We start from the raw sequence: 27,361 nt of genomic DNA, 5'->3' as shown, positions 1-27,361 counted from the left end.
GTCCACAAACATAAAAATAACGGATAATGTGTCATTTAAGGCAGGTAGTATGAAAAGTATTCTACAATATGAATAACTTTATTAATAAATTCCCTTTGTTTATGCACATTTGATAAAGTTTTCAATGTTTTTACAGACTAAAGTGTACAGTCCCTGTGCTGTTATTTCCATGACCCACCTTTGGGCCCCCACCCACCAGTTGAGAACCACTGCTTTAACGTATATCCAAACAGCGTCCTTGCTGATGAGTCTTCCTCTCTGTTTTTAGTCCAATCTTGTCTTTAAGGCCGCGGTCGAGGCTCTGACGTGAGCATGTGATGCTAGCAGAGCTAATGCTGCCGTTTGAGCGGAGGTGTGCCAGCAGCTGTCGGAGGATTGTTTCTCTTCTATCAGCAGGCCGATCTGGACATTTCTGCGGAAATAAAAGAATGTAATAAGAATGTCAGACAGGAAATCAAACCTGTCTGTGTGTCCGTCTGTCCGTCTGCGTGTCTGTGTGCAGTCAGTCAGACAGTCTGGCCTGTGTTGTTTTAGTCCGTCTGTTTTTGGTTTGAGCCTTTTGTCCTGATCTGGTGTTATTACTGACCCAAACACACTCTTATCTGATCTGCTGAGCTGCAGATAAAAGGAAAGGCATCGCCTCTGTGGTTGAAGCAGCTAAACCCTGGTAGAAGAGACCTCAGCCTGAATCATTCAAAGCCTCATTTTGACATTTTCACTGAAGCTGTCATGGTCTTTGGATGCAGAATTAACTCTATTTGTGTCTTCAGTGGTTCAGAGTTCAGTGCCTGCATTAGCCAGGGTGACAGAGAAAACCACACGACCGCTGAGGATCAGAAGGGTTAATTTATGTAAAAACAGAGGGTTTACAACTTTATTTATCCAGTACTTCCAACAGCGTTTTGTTGAAATGCCATACCCCTGCCAGATGGTGGCTGTAGAGCAGGGGTGCCAGACTTGATTCTGGATTTAAGTCTAACCTGAGGGCTGAACAGGGTCAACATTTAACCAAAAACTGTCAACCTCATTTTCACCAGTGATGAGATATGGGGGAGTAAAAAACAACTTAGCTCTGATGATAAAGGATTTTGGGATTTAAAAAAGTTAAAATTATAAGTTTAAAGGCTCAAAATCTGAGGTAATAAGGCAAACTTATTAGTTCAAAGGGTCAAAACACAAAATTAAAAGAAAAAATGAATAGAAAAAATAATAAATAAGGCAGAAATATGAGACTAAAAGTCAAAATCATGAATGCAAAACATCAAATATGAGACAAAATTCACAGCTGTGAATTTAAAAGGTGAAATATGGGAATATGAAATTAAAAGTTTTGAGTTTAAAAGGCCAAAAAATGAAATAAAATTCAAAATCACGTTTTAAAGCTCAAAATGTGAGCTAAAACTAAATCATGAGTTTTAAAGCTGAAAGTATGAGATACAATTCAAAATCATGAGTATTAAAGGTGAAAGTACAAGATGAAATTCAAAATTTGTGAAATTAAAATGTAAAATATTAGATGAAATTAAAAGCTGTGCAATTAAACAGCTAAAAAATGAAATCAAAATCAAAATCATGAGTTTTAAAGCTCAAAATTTGTGATAAAATTAATATTTGTGAAAGTAAAACGTAAAATATGAGATGAAATTTAGAATTGTGAGTTTAAAAGGCCAAAATATGAGGGAAAAAATCTAATTCATGACTTTAAAGGTCATAATATGAGATTAAAGGCCAAAATTATGCATTGAAAAGGTAAAAATATGATATAAAATTCTTAATCCTGAGTTTAAGTTGGAATTGAAAGATGCAAAATTGAAAATTGGAAATGACAACACAAGCTAATTTTTATATAATTTTGTTTATTCTTGACTCTAAATTTGATGACTTAAGGATATTTTTAACCATCGAGGTTTAGTTGACATATTTATGCTGGAGGAAATCTGCAGACCTCGTATTGGTGGGCCAGTCATAGTTAAAATGTGATATGATCTTGTGGCCCGGGTATAATTGTAACACAGGCCAGATGTGGCCCCCGGGCCTTGAGTTTGACACCCCTGCTGTAGCGCCTCAACAGCCCTGATTCCAAAAAAAGTTGGGGCACTGTGTAAAATGTAAATAAATACAAAGTCAGTTTTTGTCAAACCTCATAATCCCATATTTTATTAACAGTTGAGCATAAACAATGTGTCAGGTGTTGAAACTGAAACATTTTAACATTTTATTAAACATGTTAGTTAATGTTGAATTTGATGGCAGCAACACATCTAAAAATAATATGGACAGGACCATGTTTACCATTGTGTAGCATCCCCTCTTCTTTTATCAACAGTCTGTAAACGTCTGGGAAGTGAGGAGACCAGCTGATGGAGGAATGTTGTCCCATTCTTGTCTGATGGAGGATTCTGGGTCTTCTCTGTTGGATTTTTCTTTCTGTGATGCTCCAAATGTTTTCTATCATGAAAGGTCTGGATTGTATGCAACAAGGCCGCCCATAAGGGGGGATAAAGGAGGGAGCTTTCTGGGGCCCTGCCAAACCGGAGACCCTTGGAGGTCAGGAAAACCATGGTCCATAGTAAAGTTAATCTGTGATAACCGTATTTATTTTAACCTGAATAATAACCACTCTTATCACTCTTATCAGACCTACAAAACCTGAATTTAATTTATTTATGCTGAAGTACATAGGAAAATAATGTCAGACTTCATAGCAAGGCCAACTGTCAGGATGCCAGAAAATAAAATAGAAGAAATTAGAAAACTTTTTTGAAAAAACACTGAATACTTGTGTAAAGAGACAAAAAAATGAGTGATACGTGGCAAGAATGGGTTGAAATAATACAAAAACCCAAAAGTATAAATGGATTAAAAGTGGCAATTAAGGGGCAAAAGTGGGCAAAAAGTGGTAAAAAAAAAAGGGGAAAAATGTGCAGAAAGAGGTAAAATGCACAAAAGGCAGCAAAAAGTAATTAAATTCAAAAGTGGACAAAATTTGGCAAGAAGCAGCTAAAAACAGACATCAAACTGCAAAAAGATTTTGCAGAAATGGGCAACAACAAGTTAAAAAGTGACAGAAATGGGTGAAAAGGGAAAAAAATGTGGGAAAAAAAGCAGAAAAATTACAAAATTGAAGCAGTGGCAAAAACAGACATAAAAGTGCACATGGGGTAAAAAAAGGGTTTTCAAAATGTGGCAGAAATGGGTGAAAAGGGCAAAATTTGGATAAAAGTGACAATAATGGGCAAAAGGTGGCAAAAAGTCAATTAGTGCTGCAAAAACTGGCAAAAGTGGATGAAATTTGGCTAAAAACAGCTGAAGTAGGGAACAAATTCTAAAAAGATTTTGCAGAAATGGTCAACAAGTGGTTAAAGGTGACAGAAATGGGTGAAAGGGGACAAAAAGAGGAAAAAAAGGTGTCAAAGAGATTAAAAAAGGAACAGTGGCAGAAAAAGGCTAAAATTGGCTAAAATGGGCAAAAAGTAGAAAAAAGTTTCAAAAAATGAATAAAAGTGACAAAAAAGAGGCATAAAATGGAAGAAGGCAGCTGTAGGCAAAATGTTGTAAAGAAAATAAAAAAACAGGCTAAAAAAGAGCAAATGATGGCAGAAAGTAGGAAGACGATGTGGTAGAGATGGATGAAAGGGCAAAAAGTCGATAAAAAATGGCTATAAATCGGCAGAAAGTGGCAAAAATTTTATTAGTGCTGCAAAAATGTGCAAAAGTGGACAAAATTTGGCAAAAAGCATCCAAAGCAGGCAAATTGCAAAAGATTTTGCAGAAATGGGCAACAAGGGGTTAACAATTGACACAAATGGGTGAAAAAAGCAAAAACAGGATAAATGTGTAAAACAAGTAAAAAAAAAAAAAAAGTGGCAAAAGCAGAAAAAAAATTCAAAATAGAAACAGTGGCAAAACAGACAAAAAAAGTGCACATAGAGGTAAAAAGGGGTGTGGCAGAAATGGGTGGAAGGGCACAATTTGATAAAAAGTGGCAATAAATGGGCAAAAAGCAGAAAAAAGTGTCAAAATAGAATAATGGGGCAAAAATCGGCAAAAAAGCACATGGGGTAAAAAAGGGTTGAAAAGTGTGCTAGAAAGCAGTGAAAAAGGGCAAAAATGGGACAGAAGTTGTAAAAAAGACAAAAATAGGCAAAAAGCTAAAAAAAATTGACAATAAAAGATGATGCAATAGTGTTAAAATCCCCATGTAACTAGTATTGAAATCTGTAATTTTGATATTTTATGTCTGGCGATGTCTTATTATATTTTGGTGTTGTTATTGATGTTATGTTTTGTCTGAAAAACAATAAAAATTAAGTATAAAAAAAGAAAGATGATGCAATAATGGAAAATGGTGAAAGTGGTTAAAAGTACATCAAATAAATCATTCCAACATCAGAACCCGATAATAGTTTGAAACACACTCTGCTTCAAAACGAGGGAACTGTTAGCCAGGATGCTAGTTAGCACTAATGCTGCTGATCCAACACACATGCACTGACATCTTGATAAATCCAAACCTGGTAAGCCATTCTCTTGGTTTGTCAGGGGCCCAGACAATTCTTTGGGGGGCCTGAGACCAGTTCTGCACCCAGAGACTTCTATTGTGAAGCCATGCTGTTGTGATGGAGAGACAAGGCCTTCTTTGAAAGGAAGTTGTCTGGATGTGTCATTCTGGTGCATCTCAACACATGAGAATATCATGAAAAAGTTTATTTTTATCTGTAATTTAATTTAAAACGAGAAACTTCCATATGTTCTAGATTCATCTCGTGCTCCGCCCTAGTACTGAGTGCATAAATGAGCATAATTTTCTGGAGGGTTTAACATTTCTGTACCATAAAACCTTTTCTGGACTGATGTTTTTAGATAGAGGACACACATATATTCCGATTCTTTCCACCAGATGACTCTGCTGACTCAGCTCAGATCTCATCCTGCCTCGCTGATATTTATAAGTGATGAAGGAATGTCACCTTCAGCTCTACCTGTCCAAGACTGAGCTTTGTGTAGTTCCAGCTAGTCCCACCATGCAACCACAGATCTTTATCCAGCTTGGATCAAATAAACCCATGCCCACAAAGTCTGAAGAAAGTCTAGGTGTTACGATTGATGTCCATTTGGCCCTGATTGCTATATTTGGTGTCTTTTTGATGGCCAAAAAGCTCCACGTTGGTCTCACCATGGAGTCTCCCACATGCCTTTTGGTGAACTCTAGTCCAGATTGAATCTGTTTGGCTGTAAACCTGTTTATTTCTGCTGTAAAGTCATTTTAACTAGGAGCTCCTTGGGGATCCAAGTCCTGATGGATAAACGTCTCACACCATCCCACTTTACATTTGGGACTCCCTCTAAACATGAGACATGAAAATAATCTGATTTTCACTTCAGACTCTGCAGATCTGTGTGAAACTGCTGAACCCAACTGTAAACTATATGTAGAACATTACCCACGATGCCCTGCTGCGAAACATGTCCGGGCATTGGCGTCCTGTGGGATCGGAGACAGGAATGGAGATAAGACGACATCAGACGTGGATCGGCCTGGCTGTGATTGGGAGCGTCTGCAGGTCGGGTTATCAGACAGGAAGGACTGTTACAGCTGCAGGATACATGAAGGTGTTTGGGTTTAGAGCTCCAGGAAAAATGTCACAGAGATAAAGACATCATGAAGAAACATGCTGCTGTCTGAACTTGAGACGGACCTCAGCCCCATCTGAACTTTAACACCGTTCACAAGGTTTCCATGGTGCCAGAGGGTTTCATTCAAATGTGAAAATCCAGCGATATGTATACCAGATTGATACCATGGGAACAGAAACCAAAGTCTAATATTAGGGAACTTCATGTTTTAAATTACAAACAATGCAGCTGCACAAATATTTACAATGTTTAGACACCGAAACATTGACAGTGGTATTTCTTGAACTTAACAAGTGTATTCAGATTGCTTGCACTTGTTTGGGGGGGGGGGGGGGGGTTCTCAACAGCAGAAAAAAATCAAGCACATAGCGTTAGTTCAGGAAGGTCATGGAGTCGAACGCTGCCATTTATTTGAGATCAGCTGATCTCACGCAAACATTCATCAGCTGACGGCCAGCTGATTCTCTCTATACACGTTATTGGCCAGTTGTAGTCATGCTACCATATTTGAACTTCTCTGTTTTGTTGCTCGCTGTGCAAGCTGCTTCTGCAACCTTCCTCCACTCCAGCTCCTCCTCTTTGCTTTATCTGACTTACTCAGTGTCATTCTGTTGTCATTGATGCTGGCTCTGCTCTGGGTTTATGCTGCTCCTCTCCCTGCCTCAGGGGTTCCTTGTAGGCATCAAGGCTGTCCTTAAGGGGGGGGATAAAGAGGATAGCTTTCTGGGGCCCAGTCATACTGGGGGCCTGTGGAGGTCAGGAAAATCGTGGTCTATTGTAAAGTTAAAATGGGATAACCATATTTTTTTAAACCTGATAATAGCCACTCTTATCAAAGCAATAAGGACTGAAATGTATCTGTTTATGCTGTCAGAGGCGTACTGGCCATCTGTGTGCTCTGGAGAATCACAGAACAGCCGGTACGCTAGGATGGCCGTTGGCCGCCACGCAGTCATCACCTGCCCCCCCCCCCCCCGTTGCTAAGCTACTGTTTCATACTCCAGTCCAGTAGATGGCAGCAATGCAAGTTGGATGCCAGCTGCCCATGCCCGGCAATTTTTGAAAAGAAAAAGATGAAGGAGCAGAAGAAGATGAAGTAATAGTGGCAGCAAAGACGATAATTGAGTAGTGGAAGTGGATCTTTGGTAGTGGAAGTTGCATCAATATGGATAACGTAGGTAAAAAACGCAAAGAAAAGGGTGGGGCTGAGACGGCAAGGAGAAAAAAATGAGACATTTAGAGAGTGAAGCCACTAAATGTCGCAAATTAACTGAAATGTTCAAGCTCAGCCAGCAGCAGCAGCAGCACTGCAGCACAAGTTCATGTTGATATTAGCAGCATCAGGACTTGCAGGAGCCATACAGCTGTGCAGCCTCAGCTTGGTACGGCCACCTGTGAGGATGAGGGACAGAGAGATGAGCTGGTGGAAGTTCCACAGACAGATACAGGGCAAGTAAGTATGGAACATGAGAAAGGGAGAAAGAGTTACTTGCTAGGGCTGATGTTAGCAAATGTTCAGGTTGCTACATTTTTATCTATACCCAGTCTGTGTAGCTCAGTATCATGCAAAAATGAAATGAAATGAAATAATGATTACAGTAGTTAAAACTGCTCCACTTTAAACATTTTAGCTGTAAAATGCCACATACTGTACAGCAGTAATATTAAGAAATATGAAAAACGGTACAGAACTGTTAGGGACTGTTGTGCTTTTACTTTTTAAGTTTTTATAACATTCCAGTTTTCTGATAATACTTACAATCTTTGAAGAATTTGAATACAGTAGTTACATTTATCGTGGTGTATTTTCATTGAAATGTGGTAGTATTATTTGTGCAGTAAGATTAATTACTGCATAAATTAAGAATATTAATAAAGTAATTTTAAGATTGCATGAAATAGATGATATAATAAGATGTTATAATCAATTGGATACATAAAACCTGTTTTTTAAAAATCCATTCCATCATTACGTATCAAATAGGGGAAGATGAAATGAGAATGAATCATAGAATGAAATCGTCTTTAATTGATTTAAACAACTTCAGCGTTGTGTGCCAGGCGTTGATGAGTTTCCATGCACCGATTATTGTGGGCCGGGCTGAGTCAAAGTCCAGGGCTGTTTTTTTAGTCCCAGTCCGCCCCTGCATGCTGTAGTAAGGTAAAGCATTTTTCAGAATGTAAACTCCTTTTCTTTTAACAATGCGGATGGAAACACTGAACTGAAGGATCAGTAAAGTAATGTTAGACTTCATAGCTGGGCCAGAATGTGCACAAACATCAGGATGCCAGAAAATAAAATAGAAGAAACTGAGACAATTTATGTGGACAAGAACTGAGCAATTATAAAAAGAAGCAAATATAGGTGAAGAGGAAAAAAGAGGAAAAAATGAACAAGAATGGACAGAAAATTGGCAGGAAAAAAACTTTGAAAGATTTCAATGTGGTAAAAAGTTCCCCAAAATGTGACAAAAATTGATTAAAGTGGAAAATATCTGCATAAATGGGCTAAAAGGTTTTAAAAAATGTGTCAAAAAGGGCAAAAAAGAAGCAAAAATTGACTCCAGGTGGCAATAAGAAGTGATAAAAGGGCTTTAGAAAAGGAAAAAAAGAAAAAAGAAAAAGGTGTAAAGTAGCATACGAGTTCCAAAAAGAAGTGGCAAAAACGGGGTGAAAATTTGGTCTCTGGAGGGCTAAAATGTTTGGACAAAAGGGAATAAAATTTGTGAAAAGGGATTAAAAGTTGCAAAATAGGGCAAAATTTGGTTAAAATGGCAAAAAGAAGTAGTGCAAATGGATGAAAATAGGTTGAAAAAAAGGGCAAAAAATGTTTAAATGTGACAAAACAAAAACCTTCAAAGTGATTAAAATTGATTCAAGTGGAAAAGAACAGCATAAATGGGTTAATAGGTTTGTGAAAAAAATGTGTCAAAAAGGGCAAAAAAGCAGCAAAATTGGCTCTAAGAAGTGAAAAAAGGCTTTAGAATAGGCAAATATATATAAATAAATAAAAACAGGTGAAAAGTGGCATATAGGGCAAAATTTGGTTAAAATGGCAAAAAGAAGTAGTACAAATGGATGAAATGGGTTGACTAGGGGAAAATGGTTTAAATGTGGCAAAAGTTTTAAACAAAGTGGTAAAAATTGATTAAAAGTGGCAAAAGATGAGGCAAAAATGGGTGGAAAAAATGATGAAAGTGCTTAAAAGCTGCATGACTACATATACCAACATCATGCTAGCACCAATGCTACTGATCTCCCTCCCTGCATTGACATGATCAATAAATCTCACCTGGGGACGGCCCATTCTCTGGTTTCCTCAGGGCTTAGCCAGTTCTGTGGGTGGGGCCCAAAGGTATTTTGAACTCAACCTTGCAAAGTAGAAGGATTTACCAGAACCCACGTGATATTAAAAAGTATATTTAAAAAACGTTACCAGCAGAGGCCCTGAACTGAGAAAGTGAAGCTGATTTGTTCTTCCTCATGTCTCTGCAGGTGTGTCACTGCAGCGGGAAGTCTCTCTGCCACTGTGACGGCATCAAAGGACAAAAGGTGAGCACAATCCAGCACAGGTACTGATGCTAGCTCCAGATTCTGTTAGCACCACTGTCGTCTTTTTCTTTTCCTGCATTTCAGTCAGGACCACTCTATAAAGAAACACAAAATTAATGCTCTTAAATATGTTATTGTAGTTCTTATAGGTTCTGTGCAGTTTTGATTTGATGGCAAACTATTTTCTGTTGTGGGTAAGGAAGTGAGAGGCAGCCATAAAGAAGTCAGTACTTTAAAACTCTAAATGGATCTCTCTCTCTCTTTTTTTTTTTTTTTACATACATCGAGTATGAGCCCTACACTTTGCCAAACAGTGTTTGTTCCCACAGCTTAACAGATTTATCTGGTATAGTGGCGATCAATATCAAATGAAAGGAGACAAGAGTCTAGAGCAGTCTACTACTGAGCTTAGAGGCTAGTTGAGCCTCTTTTACATCCTCATTTGTCATAAACATGCTTTTCATTAGAACAGTGATCAACAGAATAAACCTTGTGGGGTGAGCGAGTAGTGGTGAACCATTAACAATGAGCCTCTTCTACAAAACAGCTCTTTAATGTGAGCCACTATTGCTAGCTCCTGTTTGAGTGCCAGTTTCCTTTCCCCCAGCCTTTGTCATTATTTAATCCATGCTAAAGAAGCCAAACTTGTGCCAAATGAAGAGCAACCAGCTTTACTGAGCTGAGCTGAACAATCTGGATCTCTTAAAAGAGACGGATTTCCCGTCTCAATGAGAGATACTGGACAGACATCAGCTGAGGATACAAGATCAGGGTTTAATGCTGACTGGATAGGCCAGTGATGGACACAGTTGGTATCTCATGTGGACCTGTGGGCAAAATCCTTAAAGGGATACTTCAACATTTTGGCAGATTCGCCCATTGCCATAATTCCTATAGTCTTAGTAATAGGTTCGTTACCTTCAGTTGTCGGTGCAAGCATTTTTTAGATCAGCGCTGCCGAGTTCGGACCTGCTGTGCCAACTCAATGTAAGCAGACGGTATTCCGGCTTTCCCTCATCAAACTCATTAAATACACAATCCAACAACTCCAAAACTCTCACAGAAAAACTCACAGAACTGGACTGATCCAATCTGGAAATGGACCTTTAGACAGAGAGTTTTTAAATTCCTTCCTTCTGCATACCTCTGAGTTTTTTGCCTGAATATATCCCTACTGTGAGGACACAAAGTTAGTTTAAGAATTAACATTGTTTTTATTTTTGCACTTTAAATGCTTGGCAAAGTCATATACAGTCATGGACGAAAATGTTGGCACCCCTGGAATTTTTCCAGAAAATACATAATTTCTCCCAGAAATTGTTGCAATCAACAAATGTTTTGGTATACATGTGTTTATTGCCTTTATGTGCATTGGAACAACACCAAAGGAAAAGACAACATTGACATAATTTTAGACAAAACTCAAAAAAATGGGCCGGACAAAATTGTTGGCACCCTCAACTTAATATTTGGTTGCACACCCTTGGGAAATAATAACTGAAACCAACCGCTTCCTATACCCATCAACAAGCTTCTGACACCTCTCAACTGGAATTTTTGACCACTCTTCTTTTGCAAACTGCTCCAGGTCTCTCAGATTTGAAGGGTTCCTTCTTGCAACAGCAGTTGTGAGATCTCTCCATAGGTGTGCAATAGGATTTAGATCTGGACTCATTGCTGTCCACTTCAGAACTCTCCAGCGCTTTGTCTCCAACCATTTCTTGGTGCTTTTTGAAGTATGTTTGGGGTTATTGTCCTGCTGGAACACCCATGACTTCTGATGCAGACCCAGCTTTCTGACACTAGGCCCTACATTGTGGCCCAAAATTTTTTGATAGTCTCAGATTTCATGATTCCTTGCACACAGTCAAGGCACCCAGTGCCAGAGGCAGCAAAACAACCCCAAAACATCTTTGAACCTCCACCATGTTTGACTGTAGGTACTGTGTTCTTTTCTTTGTAGGCCTCATTCTGTTTTCTGTAAACAGTAGAATGACGTGCTTTTCCAAAAAGCTGTACCTTAGTCTCATCTGTCCACAAAATGTTCTCCCAGAAGGATTGAGGCTTACTCAGGTACATTTTTGCAAACTCCAGTCTGGCTTTTTTATGTCTCTTTGTCAGCAGTGGGATTCTCCTCAGTCTCCTGCCATAGCGCTTCATCTCATTCGGATTATGACGTATGGTTTGAGCTGACACTTTTGCACCCTGAGTCTGCAGGACAGCCTGAATTTGTGTGGAAGTTGACTGAGGATGTTTATCCACCATTCCAACTATCCTGCGTTGCATTCGTTTGTCAATTTTTCTCTTTGGTCCACGTCCAGGGAGATTAGCCACAGTTCCATGGTTATAAACTTCTTGATTAAATTACACACAGTGGACAAAGGCATTTCTAGATCTCTGTAGATGGTCTTGTAACCTTGAGATTGTTCATATTTTTCCACAATTTTGCTTCTCAAGTCCTCAGACAGCTCCTCTTTCTCTTCTCCATGCTTGGTGTGACACACACAGGCACACAACACAAAGGTTGAGTCAACTTTTAGACATTCTAACTGGCTTCAGGTGTGATTTCTAGATTGCCAGCACCTGTTACTGCCACAGGTGAGTTTAAATGAGCATCACATGCTGGAAATAAAATGATTTACCCACAGTTTAAAAGGGTGCCAACAATTTTGTCCAGCCCAGTTTTTGAGTTCTGTGTAAAATTATGTCAATTTTGGCTTTTTCTTTGAATTTTTTTCTATTGCTCTAATGCACATAAAGCCAATAAACATGTGTATACCAAAAACATTTGTAACTGCAACAATTTCTGGGAGTAATGATGTATTTTCTGGAAAAATTCCAGGGGTACCAACATTTTCGTCCATGACTGTATGGAAAAGAACATGCAACCCAATAGGAAATAATTCACAAAAAAACAATTGGCTGATACTAATGTTGATCACAAGAGGAGGCATGTGTTATTCAAAGTTAAATAACTTTAAACCATAAACACCCTCTGTTCTGCCGTTGTACTGATGCTATCCATGCTTTAATCGCTCTTACAAAATGTTTTCTAGCCAGATTGGAACTTGGCTGATATTCTGGAGTCTTTAAAGGTTATATTCACACCAGTAACTCCAATATTGAACATCTTTTTTCCATTTATAATTGGTTTTCTCATCGTTCCAATTAGCCTATCACCATATTGTCTGTATCCCAGAATGCATTGCGACTAGGTCGTGACAACTAGTTGCAGGCTGTTCCATTATCACGTCATGGTTTGCTGAACAGTGTATGTGCACAGACTTAGAAACTGAAGAAGAGAGCCTGAATGACTCATAATAGAGAGAAAGAGACACAGAGAGGCCGTGACGAGTCCCTCAGAGTCTCTGCATTTGAAATAATGAATCAAGTTCCCAAAAGTGAAAGGACTTTTTCGTTAAAATGTGAACATTTTCAAGACTTTTTCTCATAGAAAGATTTTTTTTGTGTCTTTTTGCTTCCAAACAAGTTTGTGCAAAAAAATAAAAATAAAATAAAATAAAAAATTAGTCATTTATGTTTACCGTGTTTAATACATCAAAACCTTTGACTTTTAGTTTCTGATTAGTTTTTTCATGTGTCTTTAAGTCCCACAACATTTTTTGATTACCTTATTTAAAGCTATCTTTTTAATACTGTTGTTGGTCCCTGATCCAGATCTTGCACTCACTTTTAGTTGTACTTTTAATCTATCTAACCTTAAATAACCACGCCCCCTTCAGAGACTCAGTTAAAAATGGAAAAAAATGTATCATTTATTCATACAATATGTTTTTATTTATTTTTCTGCTTTATAACTGCAGGCAGCCCCTGGAAAAGTGCTTAAATAAAGGATAAATAAAAGAAAATAGAATAAAATGCATATTAGTATTGATTTCATAGACATAATACAGAGGGAAAAGGAGAACTCATTGAGGTTGTCACTTTAAAACTACATTTTTTTAAATTGTTTTTTGCTCCTAAAAGTGTGGATTCAGGCTCTGTTTCATCACCAGCTCAGTTTGAAGCTCCAGTGTGAGCAGAAACCCAAAGAAACCCAGAACTACAGACACCAGCAATAAAAAAAGAACATTTCTGAAATCAAAATAAATGTGTTGAGCTGCAGTGGAGTCTGAAATCTTTTTGTCATGTGTCCCAGGTGTGCTACCAGAGACCACCCAGGTGTGAACTCTGTGTTCTCAGGTGTTTTGAGCAGCACGATAAAAGCCGGTTCCTCTCTGCTGAACATGAAACGTCCGTGTTTTTCGCTCAGGAGCCTGAACGCATCGAGGGGTGCTGTCCCCGTGTGGACACCAGGGGAACGGATCTAATCTCTCACATCTCACCTACACCTACCTGTGTTTTTATCCTCCGCAGGGTGAACCCGGTTACCCTGGGTACGATGGACTCCCTGGAGTGATTGGTTACCCTGGAAACGAGGGCCACCAGGGCTTACCTGGAGAGAAGGTGACAAACTTGCATACTTAAACATCTTTGAAGTTTTAGTAGACATTTACTACAGGATCTTATGCTGATATTTGGACTTACTGTGGAGTCAATGTTGGACTATCTTCATATCCCTAAAATCTTTGAAAGCTAAGAATTGTGTCAGGATGTTTTCACATTGGGCGCCATTGTTTCACACCATACCTGAGCACTGTAACGCCCCCTTTCCCCCTACCCCACTGGTCTGCTTTCACATTAGGAACACCATCCTTTACTTGGTGTAAAGTGGGTCATGCCCACTTTTGAGTAAAACATGTTTAAAAAAATGAAATATTGCATTATCCAGATATCTTACTCTGGAGACACGTGTGCCCTTCATCTCCTATCGGAAAGAAATAAACTATAAACTTGGACAAAGCCACTGATGTGCCACTTAGCCTGTGGTAAAACATGCTAAGTGTGCAGGGCTAAATTCAATTCAATTCAATTCAACTTTAAAAGGTGCTTCCTGGGCGTTTTTTTTAGTGCTAAATTGGCGCCATTCAGCAGGGGCCGGATTCTAAACCTGGGTCTAACCTGAGGGCCTAACAAGGTCATATTTAACCATAAAATATCATCCTCATTTTCACCAGAAATGAATTATGGGGGTAAAAACTTGGCACAGATGATGAATGATTTTGCGATTAAAGGGTGAACATGATAAGTTAAAAACTCAAAATCTGAGATAAAAAGTCAAACTTATAAGTTTAAAAGGTAAAAACATGACATTTAAAGTCAACATAATGTTTTAAAAGGCAAAATATGTAATACAATATTGAAATCATGAATTTCAAAAGTCAGAAACTGAGATAAAATTCAAAATCATTTTCAACAATCAATTTTTTAACAGTCAAAATATGAGGTAAACATCAAAATCATGAGTTTCAAATGTCAAAATTTGAAATACAATCAAAAATCATTTTAAGGTTAAAAATAATAATAACATAACATTTGAAGTTAGGAGTTGGAAAAGGTCAAAATGAGATAAAAGTCAAAATCATGACTTTGAAAGGTCTAAATAGGATTTAAAATGTAAAATTATTAACCTAAAAGGTCAAAATATGAGATAAAAAGTCAAAGTTATGAGATTTAAAGGTTAAAATATAAAATAAAAAGTCAGAACCATAACTTTTAGTCATATCTGTGAGATGCAAATTGAAAATATAGAGAAAATACTAACTTCTTCCCCACGTAACTGACTTTTTATCAGATTATTTTTGCTGTTTACTTTTTCTGATCTTTATTACTCAACAAGGATATTATAAATCATCAAGGTTAAGATTACATTTTTATACTGGAGGAATTCTGCAGACCTCATACTGGTGGACCAGTTATAATGAAGATATCATATGATCTGGTGGTCCAGGTACAACTGCACCACGGGCCAGATTTGGCCCCCGGGCCTTGAGTTTGACACCCGTGATTTAGGGGACTCCTTGCAAAAAAGGTGCTGTTAGCGTACAAACAGTCTTAGCTGATCTACCCCTTTGAGTTTTAATGTCCGTTAAGTTTTTCTTTTCTTTTCAATTGTGCGTTTTTAGCAATCCTGTAAGTTTCTGGCATGCTACACTGTGCAGTATGAATCTCAGACATCGCCAAGTTTGATGGCTGCAGACTGTACGACACTGATCATCAACTGGAGGCCGGGGGGCCACATCAGGCCCCCTACAGCTTTGCATCCAGCCCCCAGAAGCTTTGATTAAATTCAGAAAAAGTGTGGAGGAAAAGAAATATTTTTCTCTATTTATGGTGCCTTTCCTTTCATTCCTTCTATGATCCTTACAGCTATTTAAATGACTTCAAAAATAAGTCAGAGTTAAACATTTTTTTCAAAGATTGGCTTATGTTTGATCAGTTTTACAAAAATCCAGCTATTGTTTACCGTTACTAAGGTGCAGAGTGTGCAGGAATTATACAGAAAGCTTCTGATGTGAATGAACAGCAACTCCAAAATTCACTCCAGAATTATTAGTATTTTAGCACCATTTATTTGCATCAACATTGGTGTGTGAAGGCCTTAATGCTGTCCCCCCTTCCCCTCTGCCATCTCACGAGTTCATGTTCTGACACAGCAGTTTACCTTCCTCTGGTACGCATTGACTTGCCAACAGAAAGTAGAGAAACAGAAACAGTGCAGATGCTTTGTAGTGCTTTTTTCTCTCTTTTTGTAGCCACAAAGAGAAAGTAAACTCCACTATTTCCTTTCAGTGTTGGATTACTTTTGTGAAAAAAGTCTCTAATAAAGGATGACTCCAGTTGTAAACTATTGCATAGTGTTACTCGTTAAAGCAGGAAAAGTAGAACCGTTTACACTGTATGACCTCTAAAATCTCATTCCTGATTCAGATTAATCATTTTTGCAAGAACTGCCTTGATGCTAGACATAGATATGGATGGACAGGTGACCTGAGAACATAACGCCTACTGCCCTGTTCTCGCTGGCATAGAGTCCTAAAGAGCAGACAGCCTGTTTTATGGAGGTTAAATTGAACTGGGATGTCCACAAACATACTGTTCTACCCTGTCCTATGTTAACATTTTGATTTAAGCCCACAGTTATGACCTGTGATATAACTTTACCTGTCTGCAGAGGGCGCTGTTTGATCTGTGCTGTTTCAACAGAACTAGGAGTTATCTGAAGGAGATTTTGAAATGTTGTCTTGTGTTCTCAGGGTGAGTTGGGACCTGGAGGGAGCCCAGGACTGAAAGGTTCCAGGGTAAGATCAGTTTAACTGAACTACAGCAACAGCAGAGACACAATCCTGCAAATAGCATTTCCTTAACGAAGTTAACCAAATTACAGACTGTGCTTTTATTTTCCAGGGTCTTCCAGGAAAGCCAGGTTTCCCAGGACCTCCAGGACTGCCTGTAAGAATAACTACATAATAAACAGAGAAGTTTAAGTGCATAAAGGATGTAAACGTAGAAGAGAAAAGATTGAAATGGATTCATTCACTTGACATCACACACTCAAAATCAACAGGAAAGTTTGTATTTTTTCCACTTTTGTCTCTGCAGGCCCTCTGTTATTCTAGCTTAGCAGGGCAGCAGGTGGATGCTACTCATTGTGGTGGATTCCTGCTCTCACAGTGATGTAAAATAAGTCCAACACAGCTTTTACTGTCTCAAAATCACAGACAGCTCAGGGGAAAAGTCAGAAGTCGTCTATCATACATTTATCTTTTTTTATGCCTCACTTTACATGTTTTAGTTCATCATCTCTAGCTACTTCTTTTTTCAATGGTTAAGCTAATGCATTTTAATACAGTGTATTCAGAAATTCAGACCCCCTTCACTTTTTCAATATTATGTTACAGCCTGATGTCACAGTAGGAAGAAATTACATTTATTCTCATTAATCTACACTCAGTACTCCATCATAACAAAGTGAAAACAGAATTTTAGTCATTTTTGAAAATTTATGAAAAAAAACAGAAATATCACATTGACATAAGTATTCAGACTTGCTGCAACACCACTTTAAACTCAGCTCAGGCTCCTCCCATTTCTCTGATCATTGCTGAGATATTTCTAGACCTTGATTTAAGGTAAATTAAACTGATTTGACTTGATTTAGAAAGGCACACACCTCTCTTTGACAATGATATCAGAGCAAAAACCAAGCCATGAGGTCAAAGGAGCTGCAGATCTCAGAGACAGGATTGTTGACAGGCACAGATCTGGGGAAGGCTACGACCAGGACTCTTCTTCCAGAAGGACAACCATCGCTGTGGCCCTCCAAGGATCTGGGCTGTATGCCACTGTGAAGGAAGCTACAAGAAAACACATTAAAGATGACTCGGCTTTTAATGTGGAGTTTGTTGCAAACTCTAAGTGGGATTTCATGTTTTTCTCAGTAAGGAGAAGCTTCTGTCATCTCCACACTGGATCTCTCGAGCTCAGTCAGTGACTATTAGGTTCTTGGTTCTGTCTATAAGGCCCTTCTCCCCAGATTGGTCCATTTGGCCACATGACTAGCTCTCGGAAGAATCCTGGTTTGTCCTAAATTCTTCTATTTGAGGATTATGGAGGCCACTGAGCTCTTGGGAATCTTCAGCACAGCAGAAATTTTTTGTTGCCTTCTCCAGATCTCTGCCAGTCAGCATCCTTTGACCTCATGGCTTGATTTTTGCTCTGATATCATTGTTAGCTGTGAGGTCTTCTATAGAGAGGTGTGTGCCTTTCTAAATCATGTTCAGTCAGTTTAATTTACTAAAGGTGGACTCCAGTCAGGTGTAGAAATATCTCAGCAATTATCAGAGAAAGGGGAGGAACCTTAGCTACATTTAGAGTGGTGCTGGAAAGAGTTTGAATACTCATGTCAATCTGATGTTTCAGTTTTCCATTTTTTTTTTTACAAAGTAAATGTTGATAAGAGCTGGACGGCGACGCAGGGGTTAGTGCTGTTACCTCACAGCAAGAAGGTCCCTGGACCTTCCTGTGCAGAGTTTGCATGTTCTACCCGTGCACGTGTGGGTTCTCTCCAGGTACTCCGGCTTCCTCCCACCACCAAAAACATGCTCATTAGGTAAACTGGTCATTAATAGGTTAATTGACTGGTTGTCTGTCTCTATATATCAGCCCTGCAATTGACTGGCGACCAGTCCAGGGTGTACCCGGCCTCTCACCCAATGACAGCTGGGATAGGCTCCAGCCCCCCTGCGACCCCTAACGAGATAAGCGGTATAGGAGATGGATGAGTGTTGATTGATGAAAGAAAAATGAATTTAAATGACTGTAGCATCAGGCTGCAACATAACAACATTGTTGAAAGTGAAGGGCTCTGATTACTTCCTGAGTGAACTGTATACCAGAAGTTTCTTTATTTCCTGTCAGAATAAAACCAGGTTTTTATCCCAACAGGAAATAACGCACCCTAAGTTTAAGACAGTAAAAAGAGTGTACTAATGTAGCAGAGCAGCTTTTGTTAAGAAAAAAAAAAATCCAAAAGTCAACATCAGCAACCACTCTTTGGGAAGGATTCATAAACACTGGCATCACTGACTCTAAACTGTTTTTTAAAGGGTATTTTTTGGGCTTTTTTTTCCTCCTTTTTAAAGACAGGACAGCTGAAGAGAGACAGGGAATGTGGGGGATTGGTTAGAATGATCAAAATAATGTAATTAATCATAGTTTTCTGATATACACACAGTTTTTAGGACTTTGAAATGCAGTTGGCTAAAAATGTGTGGTTTTCTGATGAAACTGTTGTTTTGTTGTCAGGGTCTCCCCGGACACGAAGGACCCATTGGTGCACCTGGACTCCCAGGATGCAACGGGACAAAGGTAGAGCTTTGATTGGCCCAAAACCACAAACTTTGACACCATTGGTGTAAAATGTGACGTCATATTGAGTTTGCAGTACACTGCTGCAATTTAGTATGGAATTTTGTGCATGTGAAAAATCCCTGGATGTTAATTGTAAAACAGGAGCACTGTTGATGAACTAGAAAGCAGGCCCTAACATCCAGAGGTGGAGCTTGCTAGAAAGCCAAAATACTGCAGAAATAAAAGTGACTGTGCAGGAATATGATTTAAGTGTTACTCAGAGAAATACACAAACAAAAAAGTCATGTGATGCAGAGACGGCAGTTTGGTGGAATGAAACGCTAACCATTAGCTTAGCCAGTAAAGAATAAAAGCAGCACATATATGAGTGTCTGATCTTCATGAGACTAGGACACTGTGAAACAAAATGTACAGTGTTGATAGGTGTTGAAATCAGTGTGTTAAATCAAGAATTAAAAAGAAGACAAGGAAAAAACAATAACCGAGATAATACTCCATCTTGATTAGATCATCCTTTCCAAGGTGTCTTTGTTCTGGTCAGCAGCAGTACAGTCAGAAGGACTGATAGAAAAACACATCATCATCTGAAAAGATATTATAGATATCAGAAATTTGACTGAATGTAGGCGTGGCCTAGAGGACCTACAACAGTGCCCTGGGGTACACCACATGTATATTTATCAGAAAATTAGTTTTATCCTTAAGTTGTAATTATTTTAGTAATTAATGAGCTGTTGAAGACAGAGAATCAAACTACAACACCAAGACTCTCATGTTGGTCCTACCCTGGCTAAGTAAAGGTTAAATAGATAAATAAATGACACATGATTAAACACAGAATGGTTAATACAGTATTTAGAGAAAGGAAGCTCTGATCTTTTTTTCATGCTGTGACCAATGACTGATGATGCTGATTGATGCCTTCCAGGGGGATGTAGGGTACCCAGGTTACCCTGGAGATCCAGGACCTGTCGGCCTTCCAGTAAGTCCCTACTTCTCTCTTTCAAAGAACAAAGATTGGAGGCCATGGAGAATGTGTGTTTACCTAACAGTGAACAGTTAGAACCTTGAACTGATGCAGGCTTCTGTTTACATGAACGCTATGACGTATCAGGAACGTGAAGGGTCGTCCCATTTCACAGGGGTACATTTCATCGCTACACTTTCTAACTCCAAGGGGTCAAGGTGCAAGTTAGGAACGGGACTGAGCCTTAGATCTTTGTATCTCTGTCTGCTTTCTTCCACTGTTTTTGTCTCCAGAATGCATGCAAAGCTGCTCTGATATCTACTCAAAACTGGTGTACATACATGAGTCCTGTGATTGGGTTTACCTTTCGTCACACCCAGCTACAGTGAGGATTGGTGTAGATGGATGGATGGATGGGTGGATGGATTATGCATGTTTTGCTGATTAACTGTGATTGTTTATGTATGGTATTGGCTGTTTTCAGTGTTTTGTAATACTGAGTTCTAGGGTTGTTCCAATTCCGATACCAGTATCGGAAATACGTCCAGTACTGCTTAAAATGCAGGTATTGGTACCGGCGAGTACACGAGTTTATGGCTTGATCTGATGCTGTTTGGTTTTGCTTTATATTTTGCTTCGTTTAGCCATGCTAACTGTTAGCGCTATAAACCTGAAAGCAATTCTTCTTTGCTGCCGGAAACAGGCTACTGTTTTTAGCGCAGCATAGAAAAACCACATTACTGATTACTATTGTGATTCCTTCTTTATGTGGAAACATATTATTGATCATCTAATTGTGCTTTTTAGGGTCGACCAGGACTGCGGGGTCCAAAGGTAAGAAAACACACCTGAACACAAACCTCATGATCCGCCCAGTTCTGAATTAAACATTAACCCTTAGGAGATCCTACAGGCATTTTGTGCCATTCAGTTTTTTTTCAGTCATTTTGGCTGTGATGAATAAATGTAGCTCAAATTTGCTAAAGGGTATACATTTGAAAAAAAATTAGAACTGTTGTCATATCACCTTAAATTAGCTACACAAAGCATGGCACGCTGATCTAAACGTTAACTTTGAAGATACTGAGTGGTCAAATATAATGTCGAGAATACATTCTTCATCAATATGTGCTAGACATGGACTGATCCAGTTCAAAATAGTGCATAGACTTCATTTGTCTAAAGCCAGATTTAAAAATCTACCCATCAATGAATGATTGTTGCAGTAGATGCAGTAACTCACCTGCAACATTAGCTCACACTTTCTGGCATTGTCCAAGGCTCTTAGGATACTGGTCACCCATTTTTGATGCACTGTCTAAAATACTTGAAAGACCAATCACCCCAAACACTTTAACAGCCATTTTTGGAATTCAACCTAAAGATTCAGTCCAACTGTATAGCGTATGTTACTCTTCTAGCCAGAAGGCTTATTTTAACCAAGTAGACGCACACTAACCCCCCTTCATTCAAACACTCGGTCAGGGATACATTAAACTACTTCAAGCTAGAAGAAATACATCTTTCACTGCAAGGGTCTAAGGACAAGTTTAACTGTGTTTTCCGTTTTTTGGAAGTGGACAAATTTTTGTCGTTATGGGGCAAAAATGTTAGGATTAATATTAATGGACTATATTATTAGATGAGAATAAAACATTAAAGAGATAATTACCATGTAATAGCCTGAACTGCTGGTGGTTATTTAAAAAACTAAAATTTGGCCTCTTTTTTTAAATTTTGGTTTTTGTTTTTCTGTTTTTGTGACTGAAATGGAAAAAAAAAGAAAAATATGTTGTTTTCCAGTTTTTGCTGTTTTTTAAAAACGACAAAACAAGTTATTTTTGTGCTTCTGTTTCCCTTTTTAGTCAAAAACCAAAAACACTCTGATTGTTATTTAGCATTTCCTTCTCTGTGTCTGTTCTCAGGGAACGTCGTACTCCTACCCCATCACTGAGGAAATTCGGGGAGCTCAGGGTCTGCCGGGACCAGATGGAGAGAATGTGGGTTGATTTACAGATGAGGATGAATGAATCACCACCTGTGAAAATGTCGGTTTCTCCCAACTATTTTCCAAATTCTCTTCAACAGAGCAATGGATTTTTAACACAGCTTTTCTAAACATCCTAGTTTTAATTTGGATGCTTAGATTATTTTACTTCGCACACGCCGTTCTACTCCCACCGCCGTGTTTCACTGATGCTGTTCTTTCTCCAAACATCACCAATGTCTCTACAGCCAGAGAGCTCTAGTTTGGTCTCCTCTGACCAAAGGACGCGCTTCCAGTATCAGAATCTTTCTCCAGTTGGTCCTTAGCAGACTTCAGTCTGGCTTGAAGGGGTCTCCTCTGCAGTGTTTGTTGATCCCTTCCTGTGCAGGGTTCGAGTGATGGTCTTCCTTCTCTAGAGTCTTGGCAGTTGTTCTGGGCTCTCACATCTCTCACTAGTTTTCTTTCCAGAGTCTTTTACATTTTCTCTTCCTACCTCTGCCACGCTTGTTCTGGACTGTGTGGCTCTCTTTGAGTTTCTTAATGATCTTTCTCTCTTAAAAATTGGAAACGCCATGATAACTTTGTAGATCCTTCTCCTGCTTTGTGAGCTTCAACAATTCTTTTTCTCCAGTCTAAACTGATTTCGTTGGTTTTTGCCATGGTGCTTTCTCCAGTGACAGCTCAAACACTGAAGTTTTTAGACTGTGTGTAAATGTGAAGATCACCCTCAGTTTAACTGGATTTTACAGCTCTGAGCTTTACAAAGTTAAAGACCATCACTATAACAGTGGTTTGAGCTTTGGCTCAACAAAACGGTCAGTAAAAGTAAACACATGTTGAGAATGTAAATTCCTTGCTTTGTTTAAGAGCAGTTGGGAAAAACTTGGAAAAAATTGACATTTTCATGAGGGACTGATGATTTCATCCTCATCTGTATCAGGAAATGGTAATGCTATGCTGCTGGTTTGCTGGTAGGGCATGTCACCTGATTGGCTGCTTGTGTCATAGGGTCTGAGTGGATATCCAGGTGATCCAGGCCTGCCAGGACTACCAGGATCTGTTGGACTTCCTGTAAGCTTTAGTTCTGAACCTTGATTTGAATGTTTACTTGATCAAACTTCATAAAAAGTTTCTGATTTCGTTTGTCTTCAGGGGAGTCCAGGGTTGCCGGGTCTGCCAGGCGAAAAGGTCAGTGCATAGCGGACTTGACGTCTTATCTTTGGGTCCTTTAACCCGTTAGAAGAACCATCACCAAGGGCTGAAAGTCCTAAAACTTGGAAAGGAATTAGCATTTTAGCACTTCCTGTTCCTTCATGTGGGAGTCTGATGAGGCTGTGTTCTGGTTTCAGGGTCAGGAGGGTCCGAGTCCGGTGATTCCTGGGCCCCGTGGACAGAAGGTGAGGTCACTCATGTGGGTTATAATTCTAATGTTGATATGTGCTAAGAATGTAAATGTGCCTGTCTAACGCCACCACCACCATCATTTCTTCATCATCATCGTCATCATCATCCACAGATCTGTTTGGTTTTCAGGGTGACCGAGGCCCTCCGGGGATCCCCGGACAGAAAGGAATCAAACTGTACTTCAGAGAAACCAGAGACCTGAAGGTCTGTCTGAGATCATCAGTCCTTTAGCCCGTCCATCCCCGGGACTTCTCTCTCTCATTTCACTGCTATTTGTGGTTGTCGTATTTCAGGGAGAACCAGGTGACGAAGGAGAGAAGGGCTGTCGTGGACCTCCGGTACGTCATGAACTGTTTTACTCAGAGAAATGATTGCTGTGATTGTCTCCCTGTTTTCAAAGTGTGTGTGTTTTGTTCTGCAGGGTGTGCCAGGAAAACTGGGGTTTAAAGGAGTGAAGGGCGAGCGAGGAGATCCAGGGACACTTGTAAGACAACACACTGCTTAGAAGGGAGCAAGGACCAAAACCTTATATCTCAGTTTTTTGTGATTTTAATTTTTTCCTCATAATTCAGTGCTATTGGTCACCCTTTACATGTGTCAGTGGGTTTAAACCAATTTTAAAGTAAAAACAGTGTTAAAATGATGCTGACAATGACCACTCAGCGTTCAGTTAACTGAGAAATAAAGCGCTCTTTCATTTCTATTGGTTTTGGAGATACTGGGTTTTGGCCTGATGCCAACAATTTGTGTTTTATACTCTAATCAGGCGGTTTAGATTTGGTCCTGTTACTGGTCTGACATGCTGTTTACTGTTTCAGGGTAAACCGGGGAAGGACGGACTCTATGGAGAGCTGGGATTGCCGGTAACCTGCTAAGCTAGCAGCACCTCATAAACCATGCTGATATGAGTCTGATTATAATAATGATAATAACAGTGAGTAGGTCAACAAAGTATAGCTCATAGGAAATACAGCTTTCATCCCAAAGCACTTTTTCCTCTTAACCCTACCCCTAGAATTTGAATGCTTCCCCCTTTTAAGGATGGGTGTTTCCCACTGCCGCACAATAGTACACATGTTGTAATAAACATGCTTGTCTTTATTGTAGAGCAGTGGTTCTCAACCTTGGGGGAGACACTGAGAGGGGGTCTTCAGATGCCCTAAAACAGTGGTTCCCAAACTGGGGTCCGCAAGCCACAGCTTGGGGGTCCATGAAATAATTCAAAGTAAATTATTAGAGTAATGCCATGTTATTAAAAGTCAAATAAATACATATAGGGACCACAGTGTCATAAAACAACCATGCTAAACCAATCACTCCCACATAATTCAGCTTTGAGCCAATTAAAACTGTGAGATAACACGTACATTTATCACTCGTCACGCGTAAAGAAAAAAAAAGCGCAAGAAAAAGTATAGAGGGCTTCTTATTTGGCTGCTTAAACGATCGCAAAAAGTATTAAGCCACACTCAGCTGGACAAGAGCTTGTATTTAGGTTGAAGAGTTTATAATACAGCATCTAGGAGTACAAATGGCAGTTAACGTATGTTTAATTAGCGTGAGGGTCATATGGGGGTCCTTGGAAAGTTTTCTGCCCTGTAAGGGGTCCCTAGCCCCAAAGAAGATTTTTTTAAATTACGCTGTTACCACTTTACACCAATTTTGTCAAAGTTTAACCCCTTTTATATTTTCCAAACAATTTTAACCATTTTTTTGCCATTTCACACCTATTTTTGTTAGATTTAAACTCTTTCCACCACTTTTTTCTGCCTGTTTTTACCACTTCTAAACCACATAAGATTAATGTTGCCTCTGTTGACCCATTATTGCTAATATTAACCCCTTTTCACCACTTTTTATGCATTTTTTTTCTAATTTTAACCACATTTCACCATTTGATATGTCCATTTTTGCTAGTTTGACCAATTTCTGCCAATATCTGCCTATTTTTTCTTTCTTAACCCTTTTTGCCAGTTTTTTAATCAATTTTTACTCCCATTTCACCAAATGTCCACCAATTTTTGCCAATATAAAGCTATTTCAGCCACTTTTGTTAAACTCCCTTTCACATCTATTTATGAGCCTTTTTTGCCATCTTTTTTGCCATTTTTGTTTAATTTTTGCCATTTCTAACCCATTTTGGCTACTTTTAAAAGTCAATTTCACCACCTTTCCACCATATTTTTTGTCATCATTAACTCATTTTACCAATATTTAAAACATTTTTTATTCTTTATTTTTTAACAAAGTGGATTTACATTTTTAAGAAGGCTATTTACTACACAAATGATTTAAAAAGAGATTTTTTTCTTTGATAAAAGTGGTTATTTTTTAAGGTTAAATATGAAACATGGTTATCACAGCTTAACTTTACAATTGACCGTGGTTTTGTTGACCTCCATGGGCCCCTAGTTTGACTGGGCACAAGAAAGCTCTCCCTTTTATCCCTCTTTATGGATGGCCTTGTCTCCATATGACTATTCTTGAATGTTCATGGCTGTGTTCAACCACCTCAAGGTACAGCGGGGGTCCCTGGACTCTGGCACCTTTATTTTGGGGGTCACGGGCTGAAAAGGTTGAGAACCACTGTTGTAGAGGATATCAGAAAAGATATAATTCCAAGGATCTTACACAGAAAAACACTTAAATTCAGATCCTCAGAGAACCAAGTAAGTCTATTTTTTAATCCTGTAGTTATTGATTAATGCAAATATAATTATATTTAATTTTAGAAACTCAAAATATCCCTCTCTGTTCTGTCTCTTCCTGTTGTTTTTCATACTTTTCATAGAATATTCTGGCTTCTTTACTATAAGCACACTTCATTTGTTGGAATGACTTCTTGCTTCACATGTTCATGAAATGGCACCGCAGTTACGGCGATGAACCAAAACTGAGGATTAAACAACATTACACACTCTCTGAAGCAGCTGCTTGAAGTTGTTGCTATCAGCGCTGCCGTTCAGCTCATGCCTACACAAATACAGCATAAAGGGCTGCTTAGCATCTCCTGATTCCATTTAGAAGTTGACTTAACAGCCTCATTCAGTGCTGGCTGGAATGACACTGATTAACCAGTGAGCCTAGCATTTGTTGCTAACTGCTAATTAGCCTGGTAACATGTGTAGATGAAGTTTGGTGTTGCTTCAGTGTTTTACCTCTTTTACTGCACGGCTTGCATGACTCTTTACCAACTCCTGACTTTATGTTTTTTTTTTTTGTTTTTTTTTTTTTTTTTTTCATTTTAAGATTTATTTTTTGGCATTTTTGTGCCTTTATTAGATAGAGGAGGACAGTGGATAAACAGGGTCAAGAGTTGGGGAGAGACATGTGGAAAAGGGCCTCAGGCTGGATTCGAACCCAGGCCACCCGCGTACATGGGGAGCACCTTTAACCACTAGGTCACCTGCTCCCCGACTTTATGGTGTTTGAAGAAACCCAAAAATAATCCAGTGTCTTTGCTTTTAGCCTGCTGACAGCAGTGAGGCTCTGTGATTCATGTTGTTGTGATCCATGATAGCGTGGGTACCAACTTGATTTGGCACAAGGAGTGAGGTGTGCGCTTCATCATGCAGCTTCACATATGAATAATAATGAATAGCTTATTAATAGATCTATCGTCAAGAACAAGTGTATGTAGGTCTGTTTGTCAGTGAACACTATTAGAATTGATCTGTAATTTTTTCAGTTAAAAACTCTCTACTGCAAAAGCCCCATGGCCCGTTTTTGGGTCCCTTCCCACCAGTTGAGCACCACTAGTTCAAACCACATCATGGTAAGTACTCCAGTCTCTAAAGACCAGTCACTGATTCTTTGCTGTGTTTGTGCAGGGAGACCCTGGGGATCGTGGGTATCTGGGTCTTCCAGGTATCGATGGAGTCAGGGTGAGTAATGCATGAAGAACATGACATATAACTGCAGCATTACACTCAGGACTGCCTCATCAGCTTTCTTTAATGGGTGTTTTCAGGGGGAGAAGGGCGAGCCTGGCATCCCCGGTCTTCCAGGAGAGGTGAGTGTGAAACTTAAATTGACTAACA

The 27,361-nt window shown here is 39.1% G+C and overlaps 2 protein-coding genes across 2 annotated transcripts in view; both read left to right on the top strand.

Moving 5' to 3' along the window:
- LOC121517168 (collagen alpha-5(IV) chain-like) overlaps positions 1-23,523 on the top strand; it is a 30,129-nt gene extending 6,606 nt beyond the window's left edge. Inside the window, exons 2-13 of the mRNA XM_041798733.1 lie at positions 9,133-9,189; positions 13,567-13,656; positions 16,347-16,391; positions 16,498-16,542; positions 18,898-18,960; positions 19,892-19,945; positions 20,738-20,764; positions 21,856-21,930; positions 22,926-22,988; positions 23,070-23,105; positions 23,267-23,314; positions 23,434-23,523. Of these exons, the coding sequence (XP_041654667.1) occupies positions 9,133-9,189; positions 13,567-13,656; positions 16,347-16,391; positions 16,498-16,542; positions 18,898-18,960; positions 19,892-19,945; positions 20,738-20,764; positions 21,856-21,930; positions 22,926-22,988; positions 23,070-23,105; positions 23,267-23,314; positions 23,434-23,523 (693 nt within the window). The remainder of the gene's footprint in view (positions 1-9,132; positions 9,190-13,566; positions 13,657-16,346; positions 16,392-16,497; positions 16,543-18,897; positions 18,961-19,891; positions 19,946-20,737; positions 20,765-21,855; positions 21,931-22,925; positions 22,989-23,069; positions 23,106-23,266; positions 23,315-23,433) is intronic.
- A 165-nt stretch (positions 23,524-23,688) lies between these two features.
- LOC121517160 (collagen alpha-5(IV) chain-like) overlaps positions 23,689-27,361 on the top strand; it is a 47,976-nt gene continuing 44,303 nt past the window's right edge. The window contains exons 1-5 of the mRNA XM_041798725.1: positions 23,689-23,697; positions 23,743-23,805; positions 24,140-24,184; positions 27,152-27,205; positions 27,292-27,333. Coding sequence (XP_041654659.1) covers positions 23,689-23,697; positions 23,743-23,805; positions 24,140-24,184; positions 27,152-27,205; positions 27,292-27,333 — 213 coding nt within the window. The remainder of the gene's footprint in view (positions 23,698-23,742; positions 23,806-24,139; positions 24,185-27,151; positions 27,206-27,291; positions 27,334-27,361) is intronic.

The sequence above is a fragment of the Cheilinus undulatus genome, linkage group 2 (assembly GCF_018320785.1).
Source record: "Cheilinus undulatus linkage group 2, ASM1832078v1, whole genome shotgun sequence".
Classification (NCBI taxonomy): Eukaryota; Metazoa; Chordata; class Actinopteri; order Labriformes; family Labridae; genus Cheilinus; species Cheilinus undulatus.
The sequence above is the reverse complement of the archived record's forward strand: the minus strand, read 5'-3'. Positions and strand labels throughout refer to the sequence as shown.